Source organism: Serinus canaria, chromosome 3 (assembly GCF_022539315.1).
Source record: "Serinus canaria isolate serCan28SL12 chromosome 3, serCan2020, whole genome shotgun sequence".
In the NCBI taxonomy this organism is placed as follows: domain Eukaryota; kingdom Metazoa; phylum Chordata; class Aves; order Passeriformes; family Fringillidae; genus Serinus; species Serinus canaria.
The window spans coordinates 112,134,356-112,161,197 of record NC_066316.1 but is presented as its reverse complement, the minus strand read 5'-3'; the positions used below and the strand labels follow the sequence as shown (position 1 = coordinate 112,161,197).

General features: G+C 51.2%; 1 protein-coding gene across 2 annotated transcripts in view; it reads right to left on the bottom strand.

Moving 5' to 3' along the window:
- OTOF (otoferlin) overlaps positions 1 to 25,775 on the bottom strand; it is a 41,623-nt gene extending 15,848 nt beyond the window's left edge. The window contains exons 1-18 of one of the 2 annotated variants that reach the window (XM_050972791.1): positions 25,687 to 25,775; positions 24,214 to 24,304; positions 22,619 to 22,735; positions 19,874 to 20,026; positions 17,976 to 18,165; positions 15,394 to 15,518; positions 14,749 to 14,883; positions 13,670 to 13,831; positions 12,522 to 12,641; positions 10,821 to 10,982; positions 9,460 to 9,622; positions 6,440 to 6,570; positions 5,713 to 5,742; positions 4,804 to 4,962; positions 3,757 to 3,862; positions 1,654 to 1,751; positions 725 to 859; positions 472 to 609 (exon numbers count right to left, since the gene is read on the bottom strand). In XM_050972791.1, the coding sequence (XP_050828748.1) occupies positions 472 to 609; positions 725 to 859; positions 1,654 to 1,751; positions 3,757 to 3,862; positions 4,804 to 4,962; positions 5,713 to 5,742; positions 6,440 to 6,570; positions 9,460 to 9,622; positions 10,821 to 10,982; positions 12,522 to 12,641; positions 13,670 to 13,831; positions 14,749 to 14,883; positions 15,394 to 15,518; positions 17,976 to 18,165; positions 19,874 to 20,026; positions 22,619 to 22,735; positions 24,214 to 24,304; positions 25,687 to 25,760 (2,289 nt within the window). In that variant the 5' untranslated portion in view covers positions 25,761 to 25,775. The remainder of the gene's footprint in view (positions 1 to 471; positions 610 to 724; positions 860 to 1,653; positions 1,752 to 3,756; positions 3,863 to 4,803; positions 4,963 to 5,712; positions 5,743 to 6,439; positions 6,571 to 9,459; positions 9,623 to 10,820; positions 10,983 to 12,521; positions 12,642 to 13,669; positions 13,832 to 14,748; positions 14,884 to 15,393; positions 15,519 to 17,975; positions 18,166 to 19,873; positions 20,027 to 22,618; positions 22,736 to 24,213; positions 24,305 to 25,686) is intronic. The other variant, XM_050972790.1, reaches the window with a different exon arrangement.
- Positions 25,776 to 26,842: the final 1,067 nt, after the last annotated feature.

The window sequence follows — 26,842 nt, the reverse complement described above, 5'->3', positions numbered from 1 at the left end:
ATATTATGGGATGGTGAGCTCTCTTCACAGAATAGGGAGTCAAAACAATTCCTTCTCTAGCTGGGGACCAAGGACAAATGATCCAAATCTCAGGCCCAAGAGTACAAACATGGGCTAAAGAGAGAAAAACAAGAGGGCTGGGACTGCATGGGCTGGAGCTGGAATTGGACAATGAACTCCAAGATGCAAATGGACCAGAACTGATCCCAGTGACAGACCCCGTGACCGGTCATGCATTTTGGGACCATTTTGTGTTCATCTTGGTTGTAGCCCTGGCTGGGCTCTTGTGATGCTCCTCACCATTGAGATCCTTTCAATAAATCCCTACTTCATTCTTTAGCTCTGTCCAGTCTCTGTTCTAGCTCAGCCTTCTCAAGGCACCAGTCCTGGAGCACTGGAGCTCAATCCCCACCAGCTCTGGGTGGAAGGGAGTGCCAGATCCCACCTGCGACGCCCCAAATTCCCACTCACCCTGATGACGTAGACTCGGACCAGCACGTTGATGGGGTCATTGCTGGGGATCCCCTGGAACATCCCAAAGGTGGGGTCATATCCTGCCTCCTTGCTGATGTCATCGGGGAGCGGCACTTTGTAGACGCACATGGAGCCCTGGTGCAAGGGAGGACACAGCCCAACTGAGTCCTGCTGCCCAGGGCCTCCAGGAAGGCAAACCCATCCCAAAACAACCTTCCCAAAATCCTGGCCAGAATTCCTAACCACTCACCTTGAACCTCCCCACTATTCGCTCCTCCTCTGTGGCGTTGTCATCGTTGTCCCCAATCTTCCCCCGGAGCAGGTTGAAGGTGTGCAGCCAGTCCTCAAAGTTGTCAAACTCTGATTCCAGCTCTTTGTTGAAGACCTGAGATGAAAAAAAAGTTAAAGGAGGGAATTTGGGATAAAAACAAAGGTGAGCAAAAGATGTGGGGAGTACTCAATCAGCTCAGAAGGAACAAGGGGCGGGAAAATAGGAAATGGCTTCAGGCTGTGCCAGGGAGGTTCAGATGAGATATTGGGAATAATTTCCTCATGGAAAGGGTGGTCAGGCCTTGGAAGGGGCTGCCAGGGAGGTTTGGAGTGCCCATTCCTGGAGGTGTCCAGGAAAGGCCTGGATGTGGCACTGAGTGCTCTGAGCTGGTGACAAGGTGGGGATCAGGCAAAGCTTGGACTGGATGGTCCAGGAGGGCTTTTCCAACCTCAGTGATCCTGGGATTCTGTGAACATGGACACCTCAGCTCCCAGTGGTTAATTTTTCTAGGAAGGAGAAGGATCTCCAGCATTATTGGGCTGGAAAAAGGGAATCTTGGAACAATGGGTGGGGCCACTGTTCCCCCTCTTTGCAAGATCCAGGTCTAAACCCCACCTGAACCCCAGAACCACAGGTGACATGAATCCTGAGAAATCCTTGGGATTACCAAACCAGAGCCCACCCCTGTCCTGAATCCTGGCTGGGCCAGCAGGAAAACTCTCCCTTGGAGCTGGGACACCTCCAAGCTTCCCCAGGGATGAACCTATCCCAGGACAACTGCTTATCTCATGACCTCCAGTTATGGAGAGAGGCTGGGAAGCCTCATCCCAAGATAAATCCCTAGGAGAGATGTCCCAAGGCACATCACTCCCAACAATTAGGTACTTCCTCAGAAGCACCCTTGATACCTTGAGTTCATCAATCTTCTGCTTGTTCTTCTTCTCGGGGAGCTCAGGGACAGGCTGCTGCTTCTTTTTCTTGTCATCTTTGGGCACCTTGGACTTGTCTTTGTCCTTGTCCTTGTTCTTCACCTGGGCCTTGGAGCCTTTCATGGGAGAGTCACCAAGTTTGGCATCACTCTGAGTCCGGGGGGGGAAGGGGTGCACAGGGAGGAGATGGAAAGGAGGGAGGGAGGGAATGGAAATGAGGGTCAGGAGAGGTGGGAGAGATGTGGCAGGACTTGGATAAGGTACTTCAAAGAAGAGAAGCATGAAAGCTGCCAGCTGATGCTGCCTGCAAGTCCCATCCGAGCCCTGTCATTCCTTGGCTCTGGGTCGCAGCATCTCCAGCAGCCTGGCGATCTCTGGGCAGGGAATTCCAGGGCTGACCTGAACAGGAATCACTTGGAGGACTACAAAACATCATTTGGAGGACTACAAAACACGGGCAGAACTCTCTGACAGTGGTGAGAAAACCTGGTCCTGCCCACGGCAGGAATGATGTGGCCACCTCGAGTGCTGTGTCCAGTTCTGACCCCTCAGTTTGGGAAGAACCTTGAGGACCTGGGGAGTGTCCAGAGGGGGCAACGAGGCTGGAGAGGGGCTGGGAACACAAACCCTGTGAGGAACCCCTGAGGGAGCTGGGGGTGCTCAGCCTGGAGAAAAGGAGACTCGGAGTGACCTCATCACTCTCTGCAGCTCCCTGAAAGGTGCCTGTGCTCAGCTGGGGCTGGGCTCTTTCTGCAGGCAGCACTGACACAACCAGAGCACACAGCCTTGAGCTGCACCGAACGAAATTTAGGTTGGATATTAGGAAAAAGATTTTACAGAAAGGGTGATAAAGTTCTGGAATGTTCTGCCCAGGGAGGTGGTGGAGTCCTCATCCCTGGGTGTGTTTAACAACGCCTGGATGTGGCACTGGGTGCCAGGGTTGAGTTGAGGTGTTGGGGCTGGGTTGGACTCGATGGTCTTGTCATTCTGGGAATTCTGGGAATTTTCTTCCTCTTGCCAGAGACTTCTCCTGCTTTATGGAGCCTGGGGAGTGGAACCCCAGCCTGGGAATACAGAGGGAACAGTGCTTGATTCTGCTGCCCTTGGATTGTCCAGTACCAGCTGCAACCACAGGTCACCAGAGTCTTATTTGGAACAGCCACGGAGAGCTGGGAAGAGGCTGCTGGAAAAGGTGGATTCAAGGGAAACTCCTTCCCCTCTCTGCAATCCCTGTCCCTTGGTGCCTCTGCCAGCTTTCATGAGGGCTGGACGTTATCCAGTGATGGAGACAGACAGACAGACGGAAAAACATGGATGAGGAAAGGGGGAAGGAGTGGGAGAGCCAAGGGAAATGGATCATTCTAAAAAGAAATAAAACCCCAGAGGACACCAGTGCAAGCCCAGAAGAACCTGCTTAGAGTTTTCTCCAAGCTCAGCAAAACATGCCCTGATTTTTCCCGGGTGCAAAAATTTATCTTCTAAAAGAAACCGGGCTCAGAATTTTACTCAGCTGAAGGGTTTTGCATCACCTGGGCACAAAAACAACCCCCTGTCATGGGGACATGGAGCACATGGAGAGCAAGGGTGGAATTCCTCAGGGATACCCTTCCCAGCCCCGCTGGTGGCATGGCCAGATGGACAAAGTCACCCTTGACCAGCCACTCCCAGGATTCTTGGTCCAAATAATTTTTGGGACAAAATTAGTCTTCCCCAAATTAAGGAAGGTCAGAAGCCCACCTGACCTATAGACCTGTTTTTCCTTCAGAAACAGCACATTCAGGGCATCATTCATCTCATAATTTTATAAAATGGTAATAAGTGAAAAATAAAATATAATGTATAGAATTATATAAATTGATAAATTAGGTGAGAGAACTTGCCCTAAATTGTGTATTTGTCTTCACTGCCTGCATTGGGACAGCAGACAAAGAGTTCAACATACAGTGAAAAACCCGGCAAAAAACGCCCAAAAATCGACCCTTTTTGGGAAAACACAACACACTGGGAGTGTCTGGTTTGTCTGGAGAGCTGTGGCAGATTCCCAAAGGGATGTCCAAGCACCAAGAGGAATTCTGGTCCCACCCTTCCCTGCTGTGTTCCCTCTCTCCCTCCCAGCCTTACCCTCTCCAATCTCCATCTCCTCCTTCTCCTCTGCTTCTGCCGCCGCCGCTTCCTGCTGCCGGAGTTGCTGGGGGAGAAAGGAAACCACTGGATATTAGGAACAATTTTTTCCTGGAAAAGCTTCCCGGAGCAGTGGTGGAGTTCCCATCCCCAGAGGGATTTGAAGCCACGTGGATGTGGCACTTGGGGACAGAGTGGTGGCCTTGGCAATGCCGGTGAATGGTTGGACTCGATGGTCTCCAAGGGCTTTTCCAGCCTGAACAATTTTGGGATTCCATAATTGCTGGAGCCCAGGGCACAGGGAATGTTTCTCTGGCTGTCCTGAGAAGTCCTGATCCCCAGGAGAACACTGCTTTTTCCATGGAGAAAGCTTCCAAGACTTTGGGATGGATTGGAATCCACAAGTGTGTGAAATAGATAATAGTGAAGTTTATCACAGGGTGAAAACCTTAGAGTTTTGGGTTTTTAGTATGGAGGTGGATAGGAGACAAGATGGAGGATTTTGGGTGTTGTGTGATCTCCTTCTTGTTCTTCATCTGCTCCATTTTCTGCAGTGTTGGTGGCCCAGAGGGATTGGTTAGAAAGAGCCTCAATGCAGATGTTGTGTGAACAGACAAATAATTAGTTATTGGTAGAAAGGCAGAAATAAAATACGTTCTAAGAGTTAATTGGACAAAATAGCTTTAAAAGACCTTGAGCCTGTGTGCCTTGTGACTTTTGGTGCCTTCTCTTTGTATGCTAAGGCTGAGATGTAGACGGCATGTTGAACTTTTGATAAGAGAAAAATAAACAACCACCTGAAAACTGAAGAAAGCAAAAGTTCATTTCTTAATTCTGGCACAGAACTTTTTAGGACTCTCCCCATCAGGGGGATCCTCGGGGGGAGGGGGGTTTTCCACACATAATGAAGCACAGCCCCAAGGCTTTGGAAGGAGCTGGAATTAGGGGAGACCTCTCAGGAAGGGAATCATCTCCCCTGGATACCCCTCACTGCTGCTCCTCACCCACCTCCTTCATCGTCTCAATGGAAGCGAAGTACTTGGACCACCAGTCCAACATGCTCTCATCCGGCTCCTCCTCCTCCACTTCCTCCCCACCTCCTGCTCCTCCTCCTCCTCCTCCTCCTCCTTTCTTCTTCTTCTTCTTTTTCTCCTTCTCTTCCTCGGTCTGAAGGGACAAGGGAAGCACAGACAAGGAAGGGGAAGGATCAGGTGAGAGGGAATCATTTCTGGGAATACAAAAGTGAAGCACCTGAGGAGGGACAACCCCCCAGGCTTGTGGGCCTCGAGAACTTCCTCCCTTCTACAGCCACAGAACACACAAGGGTGACCAAGGTTGTGGAGAAAGTGACAGAATCATGTAATGGTTTGGGTGGGAAGGGACCTTAAAGCTCATCCAATTCCATTCCTTCCACCATTCCAGGTCATTCCAAGCCCCATCTAACCTGGCTTTGGATGCTTCCAGAGATGGGGCAGTCCCACAACACCTCCACATTTCCATCATCCTATTTATTCGTGCATTTCCCAGGCCACATCTCTGGAATCTTCCGTGGCAAGAGTCAAACTGTGCCCAGCAAAGCACCTTGGGTCCCTTTGGTGGGGCAAGGGAACCTTTCCCAGCTGGTACCTGGTTGTGGTGGGAATACCCAAATCCTTCCCGCAGGGCACTGCCTGTCCTGGGACAGCTGGGAAGAGAAGTCCTGGCCCAAAAGATCTCCCTGAACTGCAGGAACGATGCCACTGAAGGCCACTGTCCTTGAGGGGACAGTGCTGTTGTGTCTCTTTCATGGGACAGAGGGGTGGTGTCCCTGCCTGGCTCGGGCTGGGGAGGGTGCCTGGTCCATCAGAAGTGGCACAGAAAGGCTGGAGAGGGAGCAGGGGGTTGGGAGCAGGGATGCAGAGAAGATCCATCACTTACCACATCCACCTTCACCACTGCATCGGAATTCTGACGCCCCGGGATGGAAGGGAACAGGGAGAGCAGGTTAAGGACACACCCTCAGCTGAGTGCAAATCATCAACCCCAGGGTGGTTTGGGTGGGAAGGGACCTTAAAGCTCATCCAGTGCCACCCCTGCCATAGGCAGGGACACCACCCCTCTGTCCCAAGGTGCTCCCAGCCCCATCCAGCCTGGCCTTGGGCACTCCCAGGGATCCAGTGGCAGCCACAGCTCCTCTGGGAATTCCAGCCCAGCTCCTGCCCACCCTGCCAGGGAACAATTCTTAATTCCCAAGATCCCATCCAGCCCTGCCCTCTGGCAGTGGGAGCCATTCCCTGGGTCCTGTCCCTCCAGGCCTTGTCCCCAGTCCCTTCTCCTTCTCTCCTGGAGCCCCTTCAGGCCCTGCAAGGGGCTCTGAGCTCTCCCTGGATCCTTCTCCTCTCCAGGTGAACATTCCCAGCTCTCCCAGCCTGGCTCCATGGCAGAGGGGCTCCAGCCCTTGGAGCACCTTGTCAGGAATCTGTATTTGTGGAGGAAACCCTGGAGCAGAAGGGTGGGAAAAAGAGCTGAAATTCCCATTCTGGACACAAAAATGGGCACATTGAGTGTGACACCCCTGGGACAAGCTGCCTTCCCAATTCCGGCTGAAATCCCTCAGAAATCAGCAATTCCATGAGGAAAGAGGTGCTTCCACACGGATACTCACAGCTTCCAGCTTCACCATCGTGTCCATCTTCTTGATGGGGACCTCGGGTTCCATGTTGACCACGATCTCCCCTGTGGGGCGAGAGCGATGGGCCCTGCTGGTCATGGCCAGGTAGCCATTGAGGTGTTTGGCTGGAGAGAGGACAGAAAAGGAGAAAGAACAAGGGAGAGGGACAGTGGAGAGGAGAAACCGACAGTTCAGGTGAGATCCTACAGGAGTCAGGCCAGAAACTGAGTTCAGGTGAGATCCTATAGGATTCAGGTTGGGAGCTGAGATTTCAAGTGAGATCCTACAGGATTCAGGCTAGGAACTGAGAGTTCAGGTGAGATCCTACAGAATTCAGGCTAGGAACCAGGAGTTTTGTTGAGGTCCTAAAGAAGTCAGGCCAGAAAGTGAGAGTTCAGGTGAGATCCTACAGGATTCAGGCTAGGAACCAGGAGTTTTGTTGAGGTCCTACAGAAGTCAGGCCAGAAAGTGAGAGTTCAGGTGAGATCATATAGGCTTCAGGCTGGGAACTGAGCGTTTAGTTGAGATCCTACAGGATTCAGGCCAGAAGTTGAGAGTTTAGTTGAGATCCTACAGGATTCAGGCTGGGAACTGAGATTTCAAGTGACATCCTCCAGGATTCAGGCCAGTAACCAAGATTTTGAGTAAGATCCTACAGGATTCAGGCCAGAAAGTGAGAGTTTAGTTGAGATCCTACAGGATTCAGGCCAGAAAGTGAGAGTTTAGTTGAGATCCTACAGGATTCAGGCCAAAAAGTGAGATTTCAAGTGAGATCCTACAGGATTCAGGCTAGGAACTGAGAGTTCAGGTGAGATCCTACAGGATTCAGGCCAGAAATTAGGCAGAGGTGTGATCCCCCAGGATTTAGGCCAGAGCACAGTGGGACCACCTTGTTAGGAGCAGTGGAAACGAGCACAGAGCCTTCAGCAGGACCAAAATCCCACTCAGAGCAAAGGAAGGTGGAGGATAAGCAGGAAAAGTCTTGAGGAGAAGAAGCAGAGGAGATTGTCCTGAAAGCCTCCGGTGGCTCGGACACAATCCCTGGTCCAGGTTTGGGGATTAGGAATGGGATCGTGCTGGGGAGTAGGGATTAGGAATGGGATCATATTGGGAAGGGGAGCACGAATTAGGAGTGGGATCATGCTGGGAAGACCAGTAGGGATTAGGAATGGGATCATGCTGTGAAAAGTGGTAGGAATTGGGAATGGGATTATGCTGGGAAGGGAAGTAGGGATTAGGAATGGGATCAGACTGAGAAGGCTGAGAAGGAGATTAGGGATTAGGAATGGGATCAGACTGAAAAGGCTGAAGAGGCTGGTAGGGATTAGGAATGAGATCATGCTGGGAAGGCCAGTAGGGATTAGGAGTGGGATCATACTGGGAAGGGCAGTAGGGATTAGGAATAAGATCATACTGGGAAGGCCAGTAGGTGTTAGGAATAGGATCATACTGGGAAGTGCAGTAGGGATTAGGAATGGGATCATGCTGGGGAGTAGGGATTGGAAATGGGATCATGCTGGGAAGGGCAGTGGGGATTAGGAATGGGATCATGCAGGAAGTAGGGATTAAGAATGGCATCATTCTGGGAAGGCCAGTAGGAATTAGGAATGGGATCATGCTGGGAAGAACAGTAGGGATTAGGAGTGGGATCATGCTGGGGAGCAGGGATTGGAAATGGGATCATGCTGGGAAGGGCAGTAGGGATTAGGAATGGGATCATGCAGGGAAGTAGGGATTAAGAATGGCATCATTCTGGGAAGGCCAGTAGGAATTAGGAATGGGATCATGCTGGGAAGAACAGTAGGGATTAGGAATGGGATCATGCTGGGAAGGGCAATAGGAAGCAGACATGTCCTTGGGAATCTCGCCCAGCCTCCAGCCCCAAAACTGGGAGGAAAGGACTAATTCCCAAGGCTCCCAAGCCCTCAGATACTGGGATGGGTGGGAAGTGGGTCTGGGATGGGTTTTCCTGCAGGTGCTGATGGACTGGGGTGGTTGGGGTCGAGAGGGGCCTGGAGCTCTGCTCGTTACAGCCACCACAGGGACTGAGTGTGGCCAAATCCTGTCCCAGTCCTGAGGAACATCTGGGGACTCCTGAAGCTGCAGAGATGTTGGAGGTGAACCTTGCTGGAGCTTAGGGTATGGGGAACATTTTTTATTTGTTTTGAGAAGTTTTGATTTTTAGGAGAATGCTGTTTTTAATCTTTGTTTATGGAGAAAGTTTTGAAGACTTTGGGATGAATTGGAATTTAGGAGTGTGTAAAATGGATAGTAAGAATTTATAGGTCTGTAAAATAGTTTATTATAGGGTGAAAAAATAGTTTATTATAGGGAGAAAATAGTTTATTATAGGGTGAAAAACTTAAGAGTTTTGGGTTTTTAGTATGGAGGTGGGTAGGAGATAAAATGAAGGATTTTGAGTGTTGTTTGATTTCTTTTTTGGTTTTCATTTATTCTGGTTTTTATAGTGTTGGGAGTACAAAGTGATTGGTTGGAAAGAAACACAATGTAGATGTTGTGTAGATAAATAATTAGTTATTGGTAAAAAGGTAGAAATAAAGTACGTTTTAAGACTTAATTAAATAAAATAGTTTTAAGAGATTTTAAAGTTGTGCATTTTGTAACTTTTAGTGGCTTTTTTTATATATGCCAGTCTGAGATGTAAAAAGTGGATATAAATCAATAGTGTATAAATAGATATAGACATACAAGTAGATATATAGATATATACTGTATATATAAATAGTGTATAGAATTTTTAATTAGAGAAAAATTAACAATAATTTGAAGATCAAAAGACTAAAAAACCCTATTTGCTTTTCACTTTTACTACAAAATTTTTTAGGGGTCTACCCACACCAAAGTGCTGAAGTAGGGGTTTTTCTTGGAGTTGTGGACCCAAAACCAGAATTTCTGCGTGTTAGCCAACCACCTCACGGTCTCACAGCCCATCCCACCTCCCTCTTCTCCCCGCGGATGTTCCAGATCGGATCCCCCTGTCCCAGTCCTGGTACCTGCCATGTTCCAGTGCTCGGCTTTCTTGTCGGGCGGGCGGTAGATGAACTTGCGGAGGGAGCTGACGGTGTGGGAGCCCACCAGGGTGTAGCGCCCGAAGGCGCGGCAGTCCACCACGCGGATGTTCAGGGGCGGGTGCAGCAGCTCGTTCTCCGGGAGGTCCTGGGGAACAGGGCAGGGATGGTCACCGAGGGCGGGGAGTGGCTGGTTTGGGGGTCGGGAAGGGCAGGGGGGATTGGGAATGGGATTGTGCTGGGAAGGGAAGTAGGGATTAGGAATGGGATCAGACTGAGAAAACTGGTAGGGGTTAGGAATGGGATCAGACTGAGAAGACTGGTAGGGATTAGGAATGGGATCATTTTGGGAAGGGCAGTAGGGATTAGGAATGGGATCATGCTGTGGAACAGAGATTAGGAATGGGATGGTGCTGGGGAGTAGAGATTAGGAATGGGATCATTCTGGGAAGGCCAGTAGGGATTAGGAATGGGATCATGCTGGGCAGTAAGGATTAGGAATGGGATCATTCTGGGAAGGCCAGTAGGGATTAGGAATGGGATCATACTGGGGAGTAGGGATTAGGAATGGGATAATGCTGAGCAGTAAGGATTAGAAATGGGATAATGGGAAGGGCAGTAGGGTTTAGAAATGGGATCATACTGAGAAGAACAGTAGGGATTAGGAATGGGATCATGCTGGAGAGTAGGGATTAGGAATGGAATCATGCTGGACAGTAAGGATTAGGAATGGGATCATGCTGGGGAGTAGAGATTAGGAATGGGATCATTCTGGGAACGCCAGTAGGGATTAGGAATAGGATCATGCTGGGGAGTAGAGATTAGGAATGGAATCATGCTGAGCAGTAAGGATTAGAAATGGGATCATAATGGGAAGGGCAGTAGGGTTTAGAAATGGGATCATACTGAGAAGAACAGTAGGGATTAGGAATGGGATCATGCTGGAGAGTAGGGATTAGGAATGGAATCATACTGGGAAGGACAATAGTGATTAGGAATGGGATTTTACTGGGAAGGCTGGTAGCGATTAAGAATGGGATCATGCTGGGAAGGGCAATAGGAATTAGGAGCAGGATCAGACTGGGAAGGGCAGTCAGGATTAGGAATGAGATCATGCTAGGAAGACATGAGTAGGGACCGTTGAGTAGGAACCAGAACTGGGATCATGCTGGAGGAAGAATCCAGAGCTGCTCCAGGAGATCGTGGCTTGGGAGCCCTCAGGTAAAGGAATGGTGTCCATGTGCTCCATTGTTTTCGAAAAACTGGAGTAAAGGGCTCTGAGCCATGGTGGGCTCCAGAAATTCCAGGTTCCAGCTGAGGGATCAGAGGGAAGAGGCCACACTCACCACCTCGAACCACTTGACCAAAGTGCTGAAGTTGGGGTTTTTCTTGTAGTTCTGGATCAGGGCAGACTGGACGCCCTTCCCGGCACACTCGATGTCCACACGGGGCCGGTCCACCTGGGCCAGGTTCACTCTCTTCAGGTCCCTGAGCCCCCAGAACAAGATCTAGGGCAGGAGGAGGAGGAGGGAGAATGTGAGTGTGAGAGGGATGATCCCTGAGAGCTGGTTCTCCATGGAGAGGGATCCCACTGCTGATATCATCACAGGGCAGTGGTGGATCCCTGAGATTTCTCCTCCTGACACCCTGCACCCCAAGGTCACCAGCCTGCTGTCCTCAGCATTTTCCTGCCTTTCTTCCTTCCTGGCCTTTTTCTGCCCTGGGAATCCAGCTCTGTCCATCTCTGGAGGCTCTGGATCCAGCACCGCCATCGCTTTGTCCCAATGGGATCGTGTCACTGTGGAAACTTCCCTGTCCCAACCTGGGATAACAGACTGCCACCATCCAAAATTCCCCAAAACTGAGATTTTCCCCACCTCCTTATTCCCCATGGCTGAATTCAAATTGTGAGGAACATTTATTGTGATGCAAATGTGTGGGAAAACAGGAGCCAAAATCACTTTGGAGACCTGGCCAGTGGCACCTCACCTGAGCAGAGACACTTTCACCCAGGGCTGAGATGTGCCCTGAACATCCCTGTGGGCATTGCCTGGGTCAGGGATGCCCACCAGGACCTCTGAGGGACACATCACAAAACAATGGAATCAGTTGGAAAAGCCCTCCAGGATCATCGAGTCCAACCTGTGCCCAGTTCCCACCTTGTCCCCAGCCCAGGGCACTCAGTGCCACATCCAGGCCTGCCCTGGACACCTGCAGGGATGGGCACTCCAAACCTACCTGGGCAGCCCCTGCCAAGGCCTGACCACCCTTTCCGTACAGAAATTCCTCCTGGTGTCCAACCTGAGCCTGCCCTGGCCCAGCCTGAGGCCATTTCCCCTTGTCCTGTCCCTGTTCCCTGGGAGCCGAGCCTGACTCCCCCTGGCTGTCCCCTCCTGTCAGGGAGTTGTGCAGAGCCACAAGGTCCCCCCTGAGCCTCCTTTTCTCCAGGCTGAGCCCCTTCCCAGCTCCCTCAGCCTCTCCTGGGGCCCCATTCCCTTCCCAGCTCCATTCCCTTCCCTGGACATGCTCCAGCCCCTCCAGGTTTCTCCTGTCAGGAGGGGTCCAGAGCTGCCCCCAGCATTGGAGGTGTCCCAGCAGTGCCAGCACAGGGGATGGGCACTGCCCTGGGTTGTGCCCACACTAATTTGGATACAAAATCCCCCTTCAGGTATCCATGGATATGTGAGAGGCTTCCCATCCTCCTTTCCTGAGGTCAATGGGATAGAGAACACCTGAGCTACAGGATTGCTTTGGGAGCAGATGATCCAGCTCCGTGTCCATCTCTAACATTCCCTGAGCTGCATCTCAGCCCAAGTGCTGCTCACTCACTGTCCTGCCCATGACAGAGGGCTGGATCATTCCTTGCTGTCCTGTCCATTCCTGACAGCAAGGAATGATCCAATTCCCTGGGTTTTTTGGGGATGCTGCAACCTGGTTCCCAGAACAGCCACCACGGACAGATCCTTGACTCCCAGGTCCCTCCTGCCCTTCCAAAACCTTTGGAGATGTTCTCCTGCCCCACAACGCTCCACATGGGCATTGGTTACCTCCACTCTGTATCTGCTCAGCACCGGCCGAATTCCCAGAGGCACTGGCAGGATGGGACCTCGGTCCATGTCCGTGGGGCCATCGATGGGGGGCAGGTCTGATTTACCCCCAGGGCCGATCTGGAAGGGATGGATCATGGATTAGGATCTGCTCCTCTGAGCTGCTGGGAAGCAGTTTTTGGTCCTTCTCACAGCACTGTGGAATCACAGATAGGTTTGGGTTGGAAGGGACCTCAAAGATCAGCTCATTCCCACCCCTGCCATGGGCAGGGACAAATTCCAGAGGGAGCTGGGCTGTGTCTCAGCTGGAACTGGTCCCAGTTGTTGGGTCTGGGGTGTCTCAGAGGGCTGAGAGCTCAGGGCAGGTGCTTTGGGAAGAAGAAATCACAGGAGCAGAAGGTGCTGGGGATTGGTGTCCTTCCACACAGAACAGTCCCCACAGCAATCCAAACTTCTCCGCCCACCAGTGCAGCCCATCCCTGGGCTGTTCTATCCTGGAAAGGATGTGTGTGAGAAAACAGGGATGTGGTCCCAGAGCTCAGTCTAGGAGCATGTTTAAGGTCCCATTTCCAGCCCAGAGCTTAGGAAAGATCAAACCCCCATGTGAGCCATTCCCCCAGTCCAAGGAAAATTGGGAGAAAAAGGGCTTGGACGAGCACCCGCCCTGGCAGAAAAAGAAGGCGGGAAAAGCATTTCAGCAGATGGAGCACACAGCACAAAAGTGGAAGAATTTAACTCTGGTACTGCCCCAGACTATGAATCACTGAATGGTTTGGGCTGGGAGGGACTTTAAAGACCATTGAATTCCAACTCCTGCCATGGGCAGGGACACTTTCCACCTTTCCAGGCTGCTCCAAGCCCCATCCCATCTGGCCTTGGACACTTCCAGTTGTCTTTGATGGACAACAAGTGGTTGATCCATCCAAGAGAAACTACAAGGGTCCAAGCCCCATCTCACCTGGCCTTGGACACTTCCAGGTGTCTTTGATGAACAAAAAGTGGTCGATTCATCCAAGAGAAACTACAAAGGTCCATTCCACATGAAGGGGCAGTTATTCCCAATTATTCTGAGTTACCCAATTCTCCATAAATTAATCCCCTCTCCCAACCCTGCATCCATCCTTCCCAACCCTTTGTCCAGCTGGCACCTGGAGCAGCTCGAAGGCAGCCAGCAGGTCCCCAGCTGTGGCGTTGCCGCGGTAGATCTGGTAATATTCCAGCTGTGGTGGGAAGCGTGGAGGGCAGTACTCCTCATCCGACATCTTCACCACCGGCTTGGCGAACGTCCGGCCCATGAAGTCGGCTTTTCCCTACAGAAAGAATCCTTGGGGTTGGCGATCCAACATGGAAATTCCAAATTTAGCCCTGTGGTTCTCCCCAGGAGCACTTGGGGATGGGGATCCAACATGGGAATTCCAAGATCAGCCCCGTGGTTCTGCCCAAGAGCCCTTAGGACGGGGGATCCAACTCAGGAATTCCAAATTTAGCCCTGTGGTTCTCCCCAGAAGCACTTGGGGCTGGAGATGCAACAGAGGAATTCCAAAATTAGCTCCATGGTTCCCCTCAAGAGCACTTGGGGCTGGGGGTCCAACATGGAATTTTCAAAATTAGCCCTGTGCTTCTCCCCACGAGCACTTGGGGTTGGGTCTCAGACATCAGAATTCCGAGACTAACCCTGTGATTTTCCCCAGGAGCACTTGGGACTGGGGATCCAACATGGGAATTCCAAGATCAGCCCCGTGGTTCTGCCCAAGAGCCCTTAGGACGGGGGATCCAACTCAGGAATTCCAAATTTAGCCCTGTGGTTCTCCCCAGGCACACTTGGGGTTGGGGATCTGACATGGAAATTCCATATTTAGCCCCATGGTTCTTCCCACCATGGTCAGAACAGGAACAGGATCAGTGCTCTGGCCTTGGAATGCCAAAGCTCAGGGAAAACTTTCAGTCCTGACTCCTTGAAGGAGGCTTGGAACAGCTGAAGGCTGGGACAGCAAGGAGGCCAGGGATGAGCACCTTTCCCAAATGGAAACACTCCTTTGCTGCAGCCTCTTTCTTCCCTCTCCAAAAACAAGATACATCTGAGATTTATGAGTGGCAGAGGCTCAGTGGGAGATTTAGAAGGACCATTCTCCAAGGATCAGGGAGAAAAGCTCCCCAAATCCTCTGTCTCCAAATCTGGAGAGATCCCCGCATCCAAACCACTCACAATTCCCTGGGATTTTCTCACCACAGTGTCCTGGTCGTAGATCTCGATGACAATGATGGGGGGGTCATCCCGCATCTCATGAGCTTCCCCGTACAGCTCCACGTTGTCGAACACCAGGAGCTGGTCCCAGGTTGGGCACAGGGTCTCGTTGAGAACCTGGGGAATGGGAGAGATTCCTACTGCTCCAGGAACATACCAGGGTTCTGGGAAAGGGTGGCAGGTGGGGCTGCTGTGTATTTTTTGGATTGGGAATCACCCAGGAACTCTTCTGAGGAAGACAATCCAATAGCAGATGAGCAGACCTGGGTTATTCCCAGGCTTCCTAAAGCTTGGCAACCCTTGGACTGGGAAGGGAAGACTGAAAAATAACTTTAACATGACCCAGTTCTGCCTAAACAGGCAGGGAATCACTGAGAATCATGGAGAATTGCGGGGAATTATGGAAGAATCATGGAGAATTGCAGCCACCAGGATGAGGGACATTAATTGGGAATGGGCTCCTGGGGAGAGATCTCCTGGAAACCGTCAGGGCCCAGTTCCAGAGCTGCTCTCCCACCACAGGAGCTCAGGACCAGCCTGATCCTCACTGATGGGATCTGTGCCATGGGAATTTGCAGAGCCAGCCATCCCCACACCCCTCCATCCCCGCATCCCAGGAATGTTCACCTCGGTGCACTGGCTCTGGGAAATGAAGAAGACCCGTGCGAAGGGGTCCGAGAGGCCGCTGCTGTCGGCTGCAAACAAACTCCTGGCTTGGTACATGTGGGCTCGCAGCTGGAACACCTGTTTCTCTGGAAGAGAGAGGGAGTGGGATGGGATGGCCTCTGGGAACCTGTCCATATGATGCTCGTGCTGAATCATGATTTGAAAGGGTTAAGTTTTTAGCTGAGGGCTAGAACCAATTCATGTTGAAGTTAGATACACTAATGAGAGGTTAATGATTATTAGGTGCTTAAGCTAAAGCTAATTTTTATATTACGAGCTCATTTGTAGAAGGAAATGGAGAAAGTGAATCATTATAGGAACACACTGTGTTGGGAAGGATGAAAGTTTGACAGGAAAGTCTCACAGCTATGTGTGCTTAGCAGAAAGATTTTTGAATATAGAATCTGAAGAAGGAATAGAGATGGAAGCAAGTTTTGATATAGAAGAAAGGAATTGCTGAGCCAGCCTGACTGGATAACCAAGGAGGCAAAGGGTGTGTGAGTTAGAAGGGGTTTTTATGACCTAGAACAAAGGATAAACCCACCCCAAACAAGATGTTTTTACCAAGCAGAAAAATAGCACAGGCAAACAAGCCTGCCAATGTTGCAAGTAGAAAAAATTTCCACTGCAAGAAAACTGAAAATTTCCAGAATTTTCCACTGCAAGAAAACTGAAAAAAAACTTCTAGCTTAAACTGTAATGTACTGACTGTGAGTGATTGGAGAATAGTAACATGAATATGGTAATTTCAGTTGTTATGATATAGTTGTTGCTATAGGTAAAAATTAAGGTATAGATTGGTTCTGCTGTATGAAGGTGCTCAGCAAAGATAAGTAAATAATGCACTTGTAACCTAAACTAAGGGTGTCCAGGCCTGCCTGCAGCTGGAGCTGACACCATGAGCTGTGGGCACAGGCTCTGCCACCCACAGCCCTGGACTGCTGTGACATCTTGGATGTGATGAACTGCATTTTGAAGAGTTGCCTGGAGTCCAACATCTCTCATTCAGGCTCTTACAGTGGCACCCAATGTGGGGTGCCATTAGTAAGAGCCCGAATGAGGGATGCAGGACTCCAGGCCTGCCTGCAGCTGGAGCTGACACCATGAGCTGCATGCACAGGCTCTGTTGCCCAAGACCCTGGACTGCCGTAACATCTTGGATGTAATAAACTGCATTTTGAAGACGTGCCTGGAGTCCATCATCCCTCATTTCGGCTCTTACTCTACTGAAACCAGTAGAACAATGCCCAGCACCTGGAGTCTATGTCAATCCATCACGAAGCAGGGGGCCATGGATCGTGCCAGAAGGTCACACAGACCTGACAAAGACCTTCCTGACTTCATCCCTGGGACCACTGACCCATTTGAGACCACCAACCAAATTCAAGAGAAAAAATGTACTCATGTGAAGGACTAATAACCTCATTTTAATACACAGCGGGGATGAGAGGTGCTGGGGTTGAGCAAATATATTATTTTGGGAAATAAATAGAAGGCAAAAATCCTTGTGGGGTGTGGTCACACATTTCAGGGATGACCCCCTTGCTGCCCCCCAGCACAATAAACACATCACTTTCTAACTTTGACTAGTTAGAGAGATTTAGTCCATGATTTTTTATTTTAATTCAGTATCCCCATTCATCTGTTTAGCCCAGAAATAATTTTTGCACCTTTAAGATTGGTTCTGAGTGTGAAGCAGGGGGAGAAGAAGCTCACAGTTTGTTTTCAGAAACTGCACTCACTCCTCCACATTCCTGCTCCTGGATTGTGTTTTCTGTGGATGGACAGACAGCGGGACAGAGCTCTCCTTTGCTTTTAGTTAGTTTCTAGCTTGCTGAGACAAAGTTTGCTGGACTGTGGTTTTTTCTTTTCTTTGGACCTGTTTAAACCTGCTCAGGACTGAACACCCACCAGGCCAGGTCTGAGCTGCGGCATTTCCAGCACTGGAGGAACTGATAAGAGGCTGATAAGTGACTGATAAGAGACTGATAAGAGGCTGAGTGAGCCAAGCTACAGCTCATGGAAGGACTTTCTGAGTTTGTAATCTCTTTTTGAGCAGCTAGAGGGTTTTGTTGTTTGATATTGTTCATTTTTTTGTACGCTGGTGAATGCTTTGCCTATTAAATAAACAGGGTTTTTTCCACTTTTTTCCAAGGAAATATTTTCCTGAACTGACTGGGGGAGGGGCTGCTTAAATCTGCTTTCTAGAGGAGCCCCTTTGGAGGTTCTCTCCCAAATTTGCCCTAAGCCAGGACAGAGCCCATCCAAGGCATGTCTCAGGAGCCTGGATTTGCTCGTGGCCGAAGGATCTCAACTCAAAGTGCGAATCCTGAATGGATACAAATTTCCTTGGCATCCTGCTTGTTGTGTGCACAGTGAAAACTCTGAATAGATTTAGGATGAGAGGACACAATTCCCACCCTCCCATCTCTCCTGGGACAACCAGAACTATGTCCCTCTTAGCTCCTGGAAGCCCTTGGAGCAGGTGTCCAGCCAGGCTCCCTCCCACCCCCTCCACGCCCCATCCCATGGGAATTCCTTACTGGTGTACAGGAGGCTGATGGGTGGGAAGGAGGGCAGGTTTTGTCCTCGGGGGGTTTTCTTCTCCTCGAACCCACAGGGGAGGCCGCTCAGGAAGTCCTTGCGCTGCTTGTTGAGGCCCAGCCACAGGTAGATCTCCATCTTGGCTTGGACTGTCCAGCCAGCAGGGCCGAAGCCCCTCTTCCCAGGGAGCTGAGCACAAGGAAAGGAAGAGTTCACATGGATATCGGGAATATGGACAGACAGACCCCTCTTGGAGCAGCCAACCTCTTTGGGACATTGTGCTGCTGTTCCTTAAACCCAAGGATCCTTTGGGATCATGACTGCTCTGGCTCAGGCATTGTCCTCTTCCCACTGTGGTTTCCTTTTCCTAAGTGTCTTAGGTTGGAAATGCAAGATGTGGCTGGGGTGTGTATTCTATTTTCCATCTGTCAGAGGTGGGGTAGTTCTCTTCTGTTCTTTGGGCAGTTTTCTTTATCTCTTCCACAACCAATCCTCCCTCCAGGAGATCTCTGCTGTTAATGGGCCATTAATTATTAATTTTCTCCTGTTCATGGGCCAGTGAGTGTCCCTGCATGGCTGATAAAATTCCATCATCCCACTGGGACATGCTCCACCCAAGGGGAGGAGCCAAGCATTCCTACCTGGATACAATCTGAGATTTTGGGATACCACAGCAGCCTTTGCCCCCTGCATTCCCAGAGGAGCAGCTTTCTGCTGCCCTGCATTCCCAGAGGGAGAGCAGGCCCATCTCCAGCAGCCCTGGAGCTCCAGAGGAAAACTCCCCCTTTGTGCAGGATCCCTGCTCCAGCAGAGCCACAGCTGGCACTGCAGGAGGGCTGAGCCACCCTGGGATGGGACTGTGCCACCACCCTGAGCCCCCTGGGATGGGACTGTGCCACCACCCTGAGCCCCCCTGGGATGGGACTGTGCCACCACCCTGAGCCCCCTGGGATGAGACGGTGCCACCACACTGAGCCCCCCTGGGATGGGGCTGTGCCACCACCTTGGAATGGGACTGTGCCACCACCCTGAGCCACCCTGGGATGGGACTGTGCCACCACCCTGAGCCCCCTGGGATGGGACTGTGCCACCACCCTGAGCCCCCCTGGGAATGGGACTGTGCCACCACCCTGAGCCCCCCTGGGATGGGACTGTGTCACCACCCTGAGCCCCCCTGGGATGGGACTGTGCCACCACCCTGAGCCCCCTGGGATGGGACTGTGCCACCACCCTGAGCCCCCCTGGGATGGGACTGTGCCACCACCCTGAGCCCCCTGGGATGGGACTGTGCCACCACCCTGAGCCCCCTGGGAATGGGACTGTGCCACCACCCTGAGCCCCCCTGGGATGGGACTGTGCCACCACCCTGAGCCAGCCTGGGATGGGACTGTGCCACCACCCTGACACACAGGGGGTCAGATCCTATTCTGACTCTGTTAGTGTTGTTTGGTATTATTGAATTTTTATTTTATTTTGTTTTTATTTTAACCTTAATAAAGAATTGTTATTCCTGCTCCCATATCTTTGCCTGAGAGCCCTTTAATTTCAAAATTACAATAATTCAGAGGGAGGGGGTTTGCACTCTCTATTTTCAAGGGAGGCTCCTGCCTTCCTTAGCAGACACCCATCTTTTTACACCACAACACTCAGCCAGAAATTCTCTGGATTTCCAGCTGTATCAAACACCTCCCTCTTTCCAAACATTTCCTACTTACCAGGACCGGATAATTTCAGTGCTTCACCCTCCCTAGGAGCCAATTTCCACCCCTACCGGCAGAGTATGGATCACATTTCTCCAATATCCAAAACCCAGAAAAAATGGATGCGAAACTCTCATCCTCATCTCCCAAATTCCTTCCTCTTGGCCGCAGCTCCCCTGGGCCAGAGGGATCCTCACCTTGAGGAAAACTGTCTTCACTTTGGCGCAGTCCTTGCCCATCTCCTCATCCACAACGGAGTACAGGATGTCCTTGGAAGGGATGCGGGCGTAGGCGATGCGCTTGTTGTTGCTCATCATCCAGATGAAAACGTCGGGAATCGTGTGCTGGGGCTGGGAATGCCACAGGAGAGCCCTCTCAGTGCCCCAGCTCCGACCACTGAGGCACCGGCGGGGCTGGAGAGCTGCTGGAGGCAAATCCAACAGATTCCATGGAAGGTGGATGTGCCTGTGGCCACACTGGGGGCACTGGGATTGTTTGGAGATTCCCAGTCCAAGAAAGCTGCTCAGACCTAAGCTCCTCAGGAAAGAAACTGGGATTTATTGATGTGGTAAAGTAGAAAAACTATAAAAGAGAGGCCTCATAAAATCAGGCCTGCTTTGTTAGGTCCAGCCTTGTCAAGCTAGCACTTTTCAAGTTCACAAATGAAAACAATCCTGGTGTGAGCAGCTCGTTAACATAACAATCAATTCCTGGGTGAAAAACAACTAACAACTGCATAAACATTGACTCTATCTCAAGAGAATCAGTGAAGAAAATATGTAAAAAATGTGTAAATAATTAGGAATAATAATTTAAGAATAATCATTTAAATAAAGATATTTAAAATGCCTTTTACTAACCAATAAAGTAATTGGTAAAAAAGCTCCTAAAAATTGGACTCACACCCGAGGTCTTTAAAACTGTATAAAAATGAGTTATGTGAATAAAGAATTGGGTTTTTCCAATTTTTTGGCATGAAGAAAATGGAGTCTTGGGTGTGGGATTGAAAATATTTGAGATGATACTTTGTGTTTACATTTAGGTTTTTTTAATTAAAGTTCTCATTTCACAGACGTGAGTTCTGTAGTTTTTTATTAGTAAGGTATAAAATGGTTAACTATTTTTTCTTATAAGACCTTTTAAGATTAAACTATTTAATTAAGAAATAATACCTAAATTATTTTCTCTTTTAATCTAATAACTGATCACTCAAAGTCTGTAATGCAGACTTTTTTGTTTAATTACAAATTACCACTTAAACTCATGAAGAAGAAGGAAGAAAAAAGTAAAGAAGAACAATTTGTTTTTGTCTTAAAACCTCCATTTCACTTTATATTTATTATATTCTAAAACCCCAATCTCTAAGTTTTCCACCTGGTGATATCACACACTTCTAACTAACTACACACCCATAATCCCAGTGCTACCAATTTATTTTGGAAGCCTTCTTTACAGCCTCAGGTTAAATGCAGGGCTCTCTTGAGGGTCTGTGCCTTTCAGCACAGAAAGTTTAAAATTCTCAGTATCTAGGGCTTCAACAGAGTCTCGTGTGATTTATTCCGATAATTTATGTTGGTTATAAGTTTAAAAATGTATAAATTTGGGCATAGAAGAATGAAGGTTTTTGTTCTCTCCTCCATCAGTGGACTTGGGGAGGGGAGAGCAGCGGCCATTCCTCATCCCTGTGTAGGGAAGAGGTTCCCAGTCTAGACAGGGCCCCTGACTCCTCAGATCTGGGCTGGGTCAGGGCCAAGGAAGGCCTGGCTGAAACCAGGGATGGAGCTGGGAGCTTTCCATGGGAATTGGAAGCAGGAGGTGGAACAGCTGCAGCTCCAGGGAGGGACAAGAACCCCCTGTGAGCCAGTCCTAAGTTGGAAAAATGTCATGGAATCATTCTGGAGCCTAAACGGGCTCTGGGAGAGTTGGAGAAGGGACTGGGGACAAGGCCTGGAGGGACAGGACACAGGGAATGGATCCCACTGCCAGAGGGCAGGGCTGGATGGGATATTGGGAATTAGGAATTATTCCCTGGCAGGGTGGGGAGAGGCTGGGCTGGAATTCCCAGAGCATCTGTGGCTGCACCTGGATCCTTGGGAGTATCCAAGGCCAGGCTGGATGGGGCTTGGAGCACCCTGGGGATTGTGGTAGGTGCTGGGGTTGGACCTAGACAGGATTTCAAATTCCTCCCCACCTAAACCAGTCCGGGATTTAATGTGTCACCTTCCAACTCCTGATTTTGCAGGGATCCACAGGATCCCTCCATGGCTGGGACTGGCTGAAACATCTCCAGCTCTGCTGCGGGAGGACTCAGCTCTGTCCCTGCCTGGGAAACTCTTAATTATTTTACATCGTCTCATTCCCATCCAGGAGTCCACAGGGATCATGAGGTAGCTCATGGTCTTGGAATGGCTCCTTGCAGAGGGACCTCTCCTGCCCTTGGAAGTCTCCATGGATCCATCCATCCATTCCATCCATCATCCCTATCCATTCATCCATCCACCCATGTCATCCCCCCTCCATTCCATCCATCCATCCATGGATTCATCTATCCACCATCCATCCCATCCATCCACCTCATCCATTCCCCTTCCATTCATCCATCCATCCATCCATCCATCCCTCCATCCATCCATCCATCCATCCATCCATCCATCCATCCATCCATCCATCCATCCATCCATCCATCCATCCATCCATCCATCCATCCATCCATCCATCCATCCCCCCTCCATTCCATCCATCCATCCATCCATCCATCCATCCATCCATCCATCCATCCATCCATCCATCCATCCATCTTCCATCCATCCATCCATCCATCCATCCATCCATCCATCCATCCATCCATCCATCCATCCATCCATCCATCCATCCCTCCATCCCAGCTTTCTGTCCCCACGAGCTGCCCCAGCCCCAGCCACCTCTGCCTGTGAGGGACCCACCTCGTCTGCCAGGAACCGCAGCTTCTGCAGGAAGTTCTGCACCAGCTTCAGCTTGTCCTTCATGGTGTTCCTCTTGACCTGGGAGCGCAGGGCCGTGGCCTGCTGGGCCATGTTCTCCTGTGGACAGAGTCGGGACATCAGGACACAGCTCGGACCAAGGAATGGCCCCTCAATCCCACCAGGTCAGGGTGGACACCTTCAGACACCCTTTTGTTGTCCTTGGCATGGCAGAGTCTGAGAGGGCAGAGACGGCCCAGGAGAAGGTGACACCACAAAGGTGTCACCTGAGCTTGGAGAATTTTGGGGTGGCTTAAGGAAGGTGTGGCCCTGTTCTTCTAAAGTTCTTCTAAGCCATCTGATGTTTACATTTTTGTAATGGAGTTTCTCGTGCACTGTTCATGTAAATAATTATTGTTTTGCATTCCTTTCTGGAGGAGGAGAAATTTGACGGACTGTTGGTTTGACCAGTGTCGTTGGAGAGGTGGCAATTTCATCCTCCAATCCACGGCCACCTTTAGAATTCTATAAACATGAGAGTTCAGAAATAAACTGTCCCTTTTTTGCCTTGGACATCTCAGAGTGCGAGCGTCATTCATTTCGTGTTTTATTGAGACAGGAAGGTGCCTCGCCTGCTGTCACCCAGCTTGTGACCCTTGGAGCTTCCACATGAACATGTGGAATTTAACAATTCCTGGATCTCGAGGATGCAGCTGGCCACTGGAGTTGGTGACCTTGGCCATGCCAGCTGGAGAAGCCACCAGCTCTTTGTCAAGCTCTCCGGAACGTCCTCGGCAAGGAGCAGGGCCACCAACCCCAGACCTCTGTCCCTGCGGCAGCTCTGCTCAGTGGGGTTCCCAAAATCACCCCAAATTTCTGTCCCTGCAGCAGCTTTGCTCTGTGGGGTTGCCAAAATCACCCCAAATTTCTGTCCCTGGGGAAGCTCTGCTCAGTGGGGTTGCCAAAATCACCCCAAATTTCTGTCCCTGCAGCAGCTTTGCTCTGTGGGGTTCCCAAAATCACCCCAAATTTCTGTCCCTGGGAGAGTTCTGCTTTTTGGGGTTCCCAAAATCACCTCAAACCTCTGTCCCTGGGGCAGCTCTGCTTTTTGGGGTTCCCAAAATCACCCCAAACCTCTGTCCCTGGGAAAGCTCTGCTTTTTGGGGTTCCCAAAATCATCCCCAAACCTCTGTCCCTGGAGCAGCTCTGCTCTGTGGGGTTCCCAAATTTCCCTTTCCAGCTCCGTGCTCCCAAATTTCTTTCCAGAGTCTGGTGGAAGGGAGTCAGCAGAGGCAGAAGTGACACTTGGGACTTGGCTGAGACTTGAGTGGGCTTTGGGGTCAGAATTAAACCCCAAATCCCCGACTCATAGGGACAGGAAACAAACATGTCCGTGGAACAAATTCCTGTCCCTTCTCAGGAATTCTCCTCTGCTCTTCCCGAAACTTCCCTGAACAGCCAGTGCCAGGGAACAATTCCTAACTCCCAATATCCCTCTGGCAGTGGGAAGCCATTCCCTGTGTCCTGTCCTTCCATGCCTTGTCCCCAGTCCCTCTCCAGCTCTCCCAGAGCCCCTTTAGGGATCGGATCCCGCTCACCAGCTCCCTCATGCAGGATTTGAGCCTCTCCCGGTCCAGCCTGGTGCGGGACGAGTGGTGCTGGTCCTTGTCAGCCAAGGTCAGGAAGCGCCTGCAGGAAAAGGAGATTCCCATGGGAACCTTCCCAGGGTTCCCTTCCCACCCCACCAGCCTGACCACATCCCTGGAAAATGCTCGAATTCCTGCCAATCTCCAACAAAATTGTGGATGAGAGGCCGGTTTGCACTACGGACTCAGGAAGGGACTGTCGGCATCATCAGGGGCCACCAGGTGCCACCCAGAATTCCCAGAATCACTGGGTTGGAAGAGACCTCCAAGACCATCGAGTCCAACCCAACCCCAAAACCTCAGCTCAACCCTGGCACCCAGTGCCACACCCAGGCTTTGTTAAACACAGCCAGGGATGGGGACTCCACCACCTCCCTGGTATCTGGGAATTCCCAAAATTCCCAGAATTCACAGAATTGCTGGGTGGAAGAGACCTTCAAGATCATCGAGTCCAACCCAGCCCCAACACCTAAACTCAACCCTGACACCTTGAGACAAATCCAGTCTTCCGCTAAACACATCCACGGATGGGGACTCTACCACCTCCCTGGTATCCGGGAATTCCCAAAATTCCCAGAATTCACAGAATTACCACGTTGGAAGAGACCTTCAAGATCATCGAGTCCAACCCAGCCCCAACACCTCAACCAAACCCTGGCACCCAGTGCCACATCAAGGCTTTTTTAACCACATCCAGGGATGGTGACTCCACCACCTCCCCAGTCCCCAGGAATTCCCAAAATTCCCAGAATTTCCAGAATGACCAGGTTGGAAGAGACCTCCAAGATCATCGAGTTCAACCCAGCCCCAACACTTCAACTCAACCCTGACGCCTAGTGACAAATCCAGTCTTCCGCTAAACACATCCACGGATGGGTACTCCACCACCTCCCTGGGAATTCCCAAAATTCCCAGAATTCACAGAATCCTGAGGTTGGAAGAGACCATCAAGACCATCAAGTCCAACCTAGCCCCAACACCCCAACTCAACCCTGACACCCAGTGCCACACCCAGGCTTTGTTAAACACACCCAGGGATGGTGACTCCACCCCCTCCCTGGGCAGAACATTCCAGAACTTTGTCACTCTTTCTGTAAAGAACTTTTTCCTGATATCCAGACTAAATTTCCCTTAAGACTGAGTCCTCTGGTTCTGTCAGTGCTCTCTGGAGAAGGAGCCCAGCCCCACCTGAGCACAGCCACCTTTCAGGCCACCAGCCTGAGGAGGCCACGGGACCGAGGTGTCCCCCCCTCCTTTGGGGTGTGAGATGGAAGCACCACGCTCCAGCCCGAGGCAAAAGATCCAGCATGGTGCCAGTGTCATGGAATGTCATTGCCCCATCATCCCCAGGACAGGGCACGGTGAGGTGACATTCCCCCTGGGAGCAGGGACCTGGATGGTGCCACCTTCCCTCCTGTCACTCACAGGCAGCCGCTGCTGAGCTCCTCCAGGACCCCTCGGAGCCGGCGCTCCGGGTGCGGCTTCTCCGTCTTGATCATCTCCTGCACGTCGTTGAGGCCCTCCTCCTGCGGCACCAACGGGGACAGCGTGAGGGACAGGGGGCTGGGAACCACCTGGGGTCACCTGGGGTCATCTGGAATCACCTGGGATCACCTGGGCTGGGAATCACCTGGGATCACCTGAGTGGGCTGGGAATCACCTGGGCTGGGAACCACCTGAGATCATCTGGTCTGAGAATCACCTGGGATCACCTGGGATCATTTGGGCTGGGCATCACCTGGGCTGGGAATCACCTGGGCTGGGAATCACCTGGAATGATCTGGGATTACCTGGGCTGGTCATTGCCTGGGTGGGCTGGGAATCACCTAGGGTCACCCTGAGATTACCTGGGCTGGGCTGGGACTCACCTGAGATCACCCGGGCTGGGAATCAGCTGGGATCACCTGGGCTGGGCTGGGCTGGGCACCCCCCCCCCCCCCCCCCCAGCCTCCCCACCCTCACAGGGAAGAATTCCATGCCAATATCCTGCCCAAATCTCCCCTTTCCCAGTTTGCTCCCATTCCCCCTTCTCCTGTCCCTCCAAGCTTGTCCCCAGTCCCTCTCCAGCTCTCCTGGATCATTCCAGGTGATTCCCTGGGCTGGGAATCACCTGGAATGATCTGGGATTACCTGGGCTGGTCATTGCCTGGGTGGGCTGGGAATCACCTAGGGTCACCCTGAGATTACCTGGGCTGGGCTGGGACTCACCTGAGATCACCCGGGCTGGGAATCAGCTGGGATCACCTGGGCTGGGCTGGGCTGGGAACCCCCCCCCCGGCCTCCCCACCCTCACAGGGAAGAATTCCATGCCAATATCCTGCCCAAATCTCCCCTTTCCCAGTTTGCTCCCATTCCCCCTTCTCCTGTCCCTCCAGGTTTGTCCCCAGTCCATCTCCAGCTCTCCTGGAGCTTCTTTAGGCTCTGGAAGGGGCTCAGAGCTCTCCCTGGAGCTTTCCCTTCCCTGGCTCTGCCACGTGAGTGCTTCACCCCTCCAGCCCAGGTGACACAGCCTCCCCACCCCTGTTCCCTTTCGTGGGGACATCTGGATCTGACCCACAGAATTGTCAAGGAGCTGCTGGAA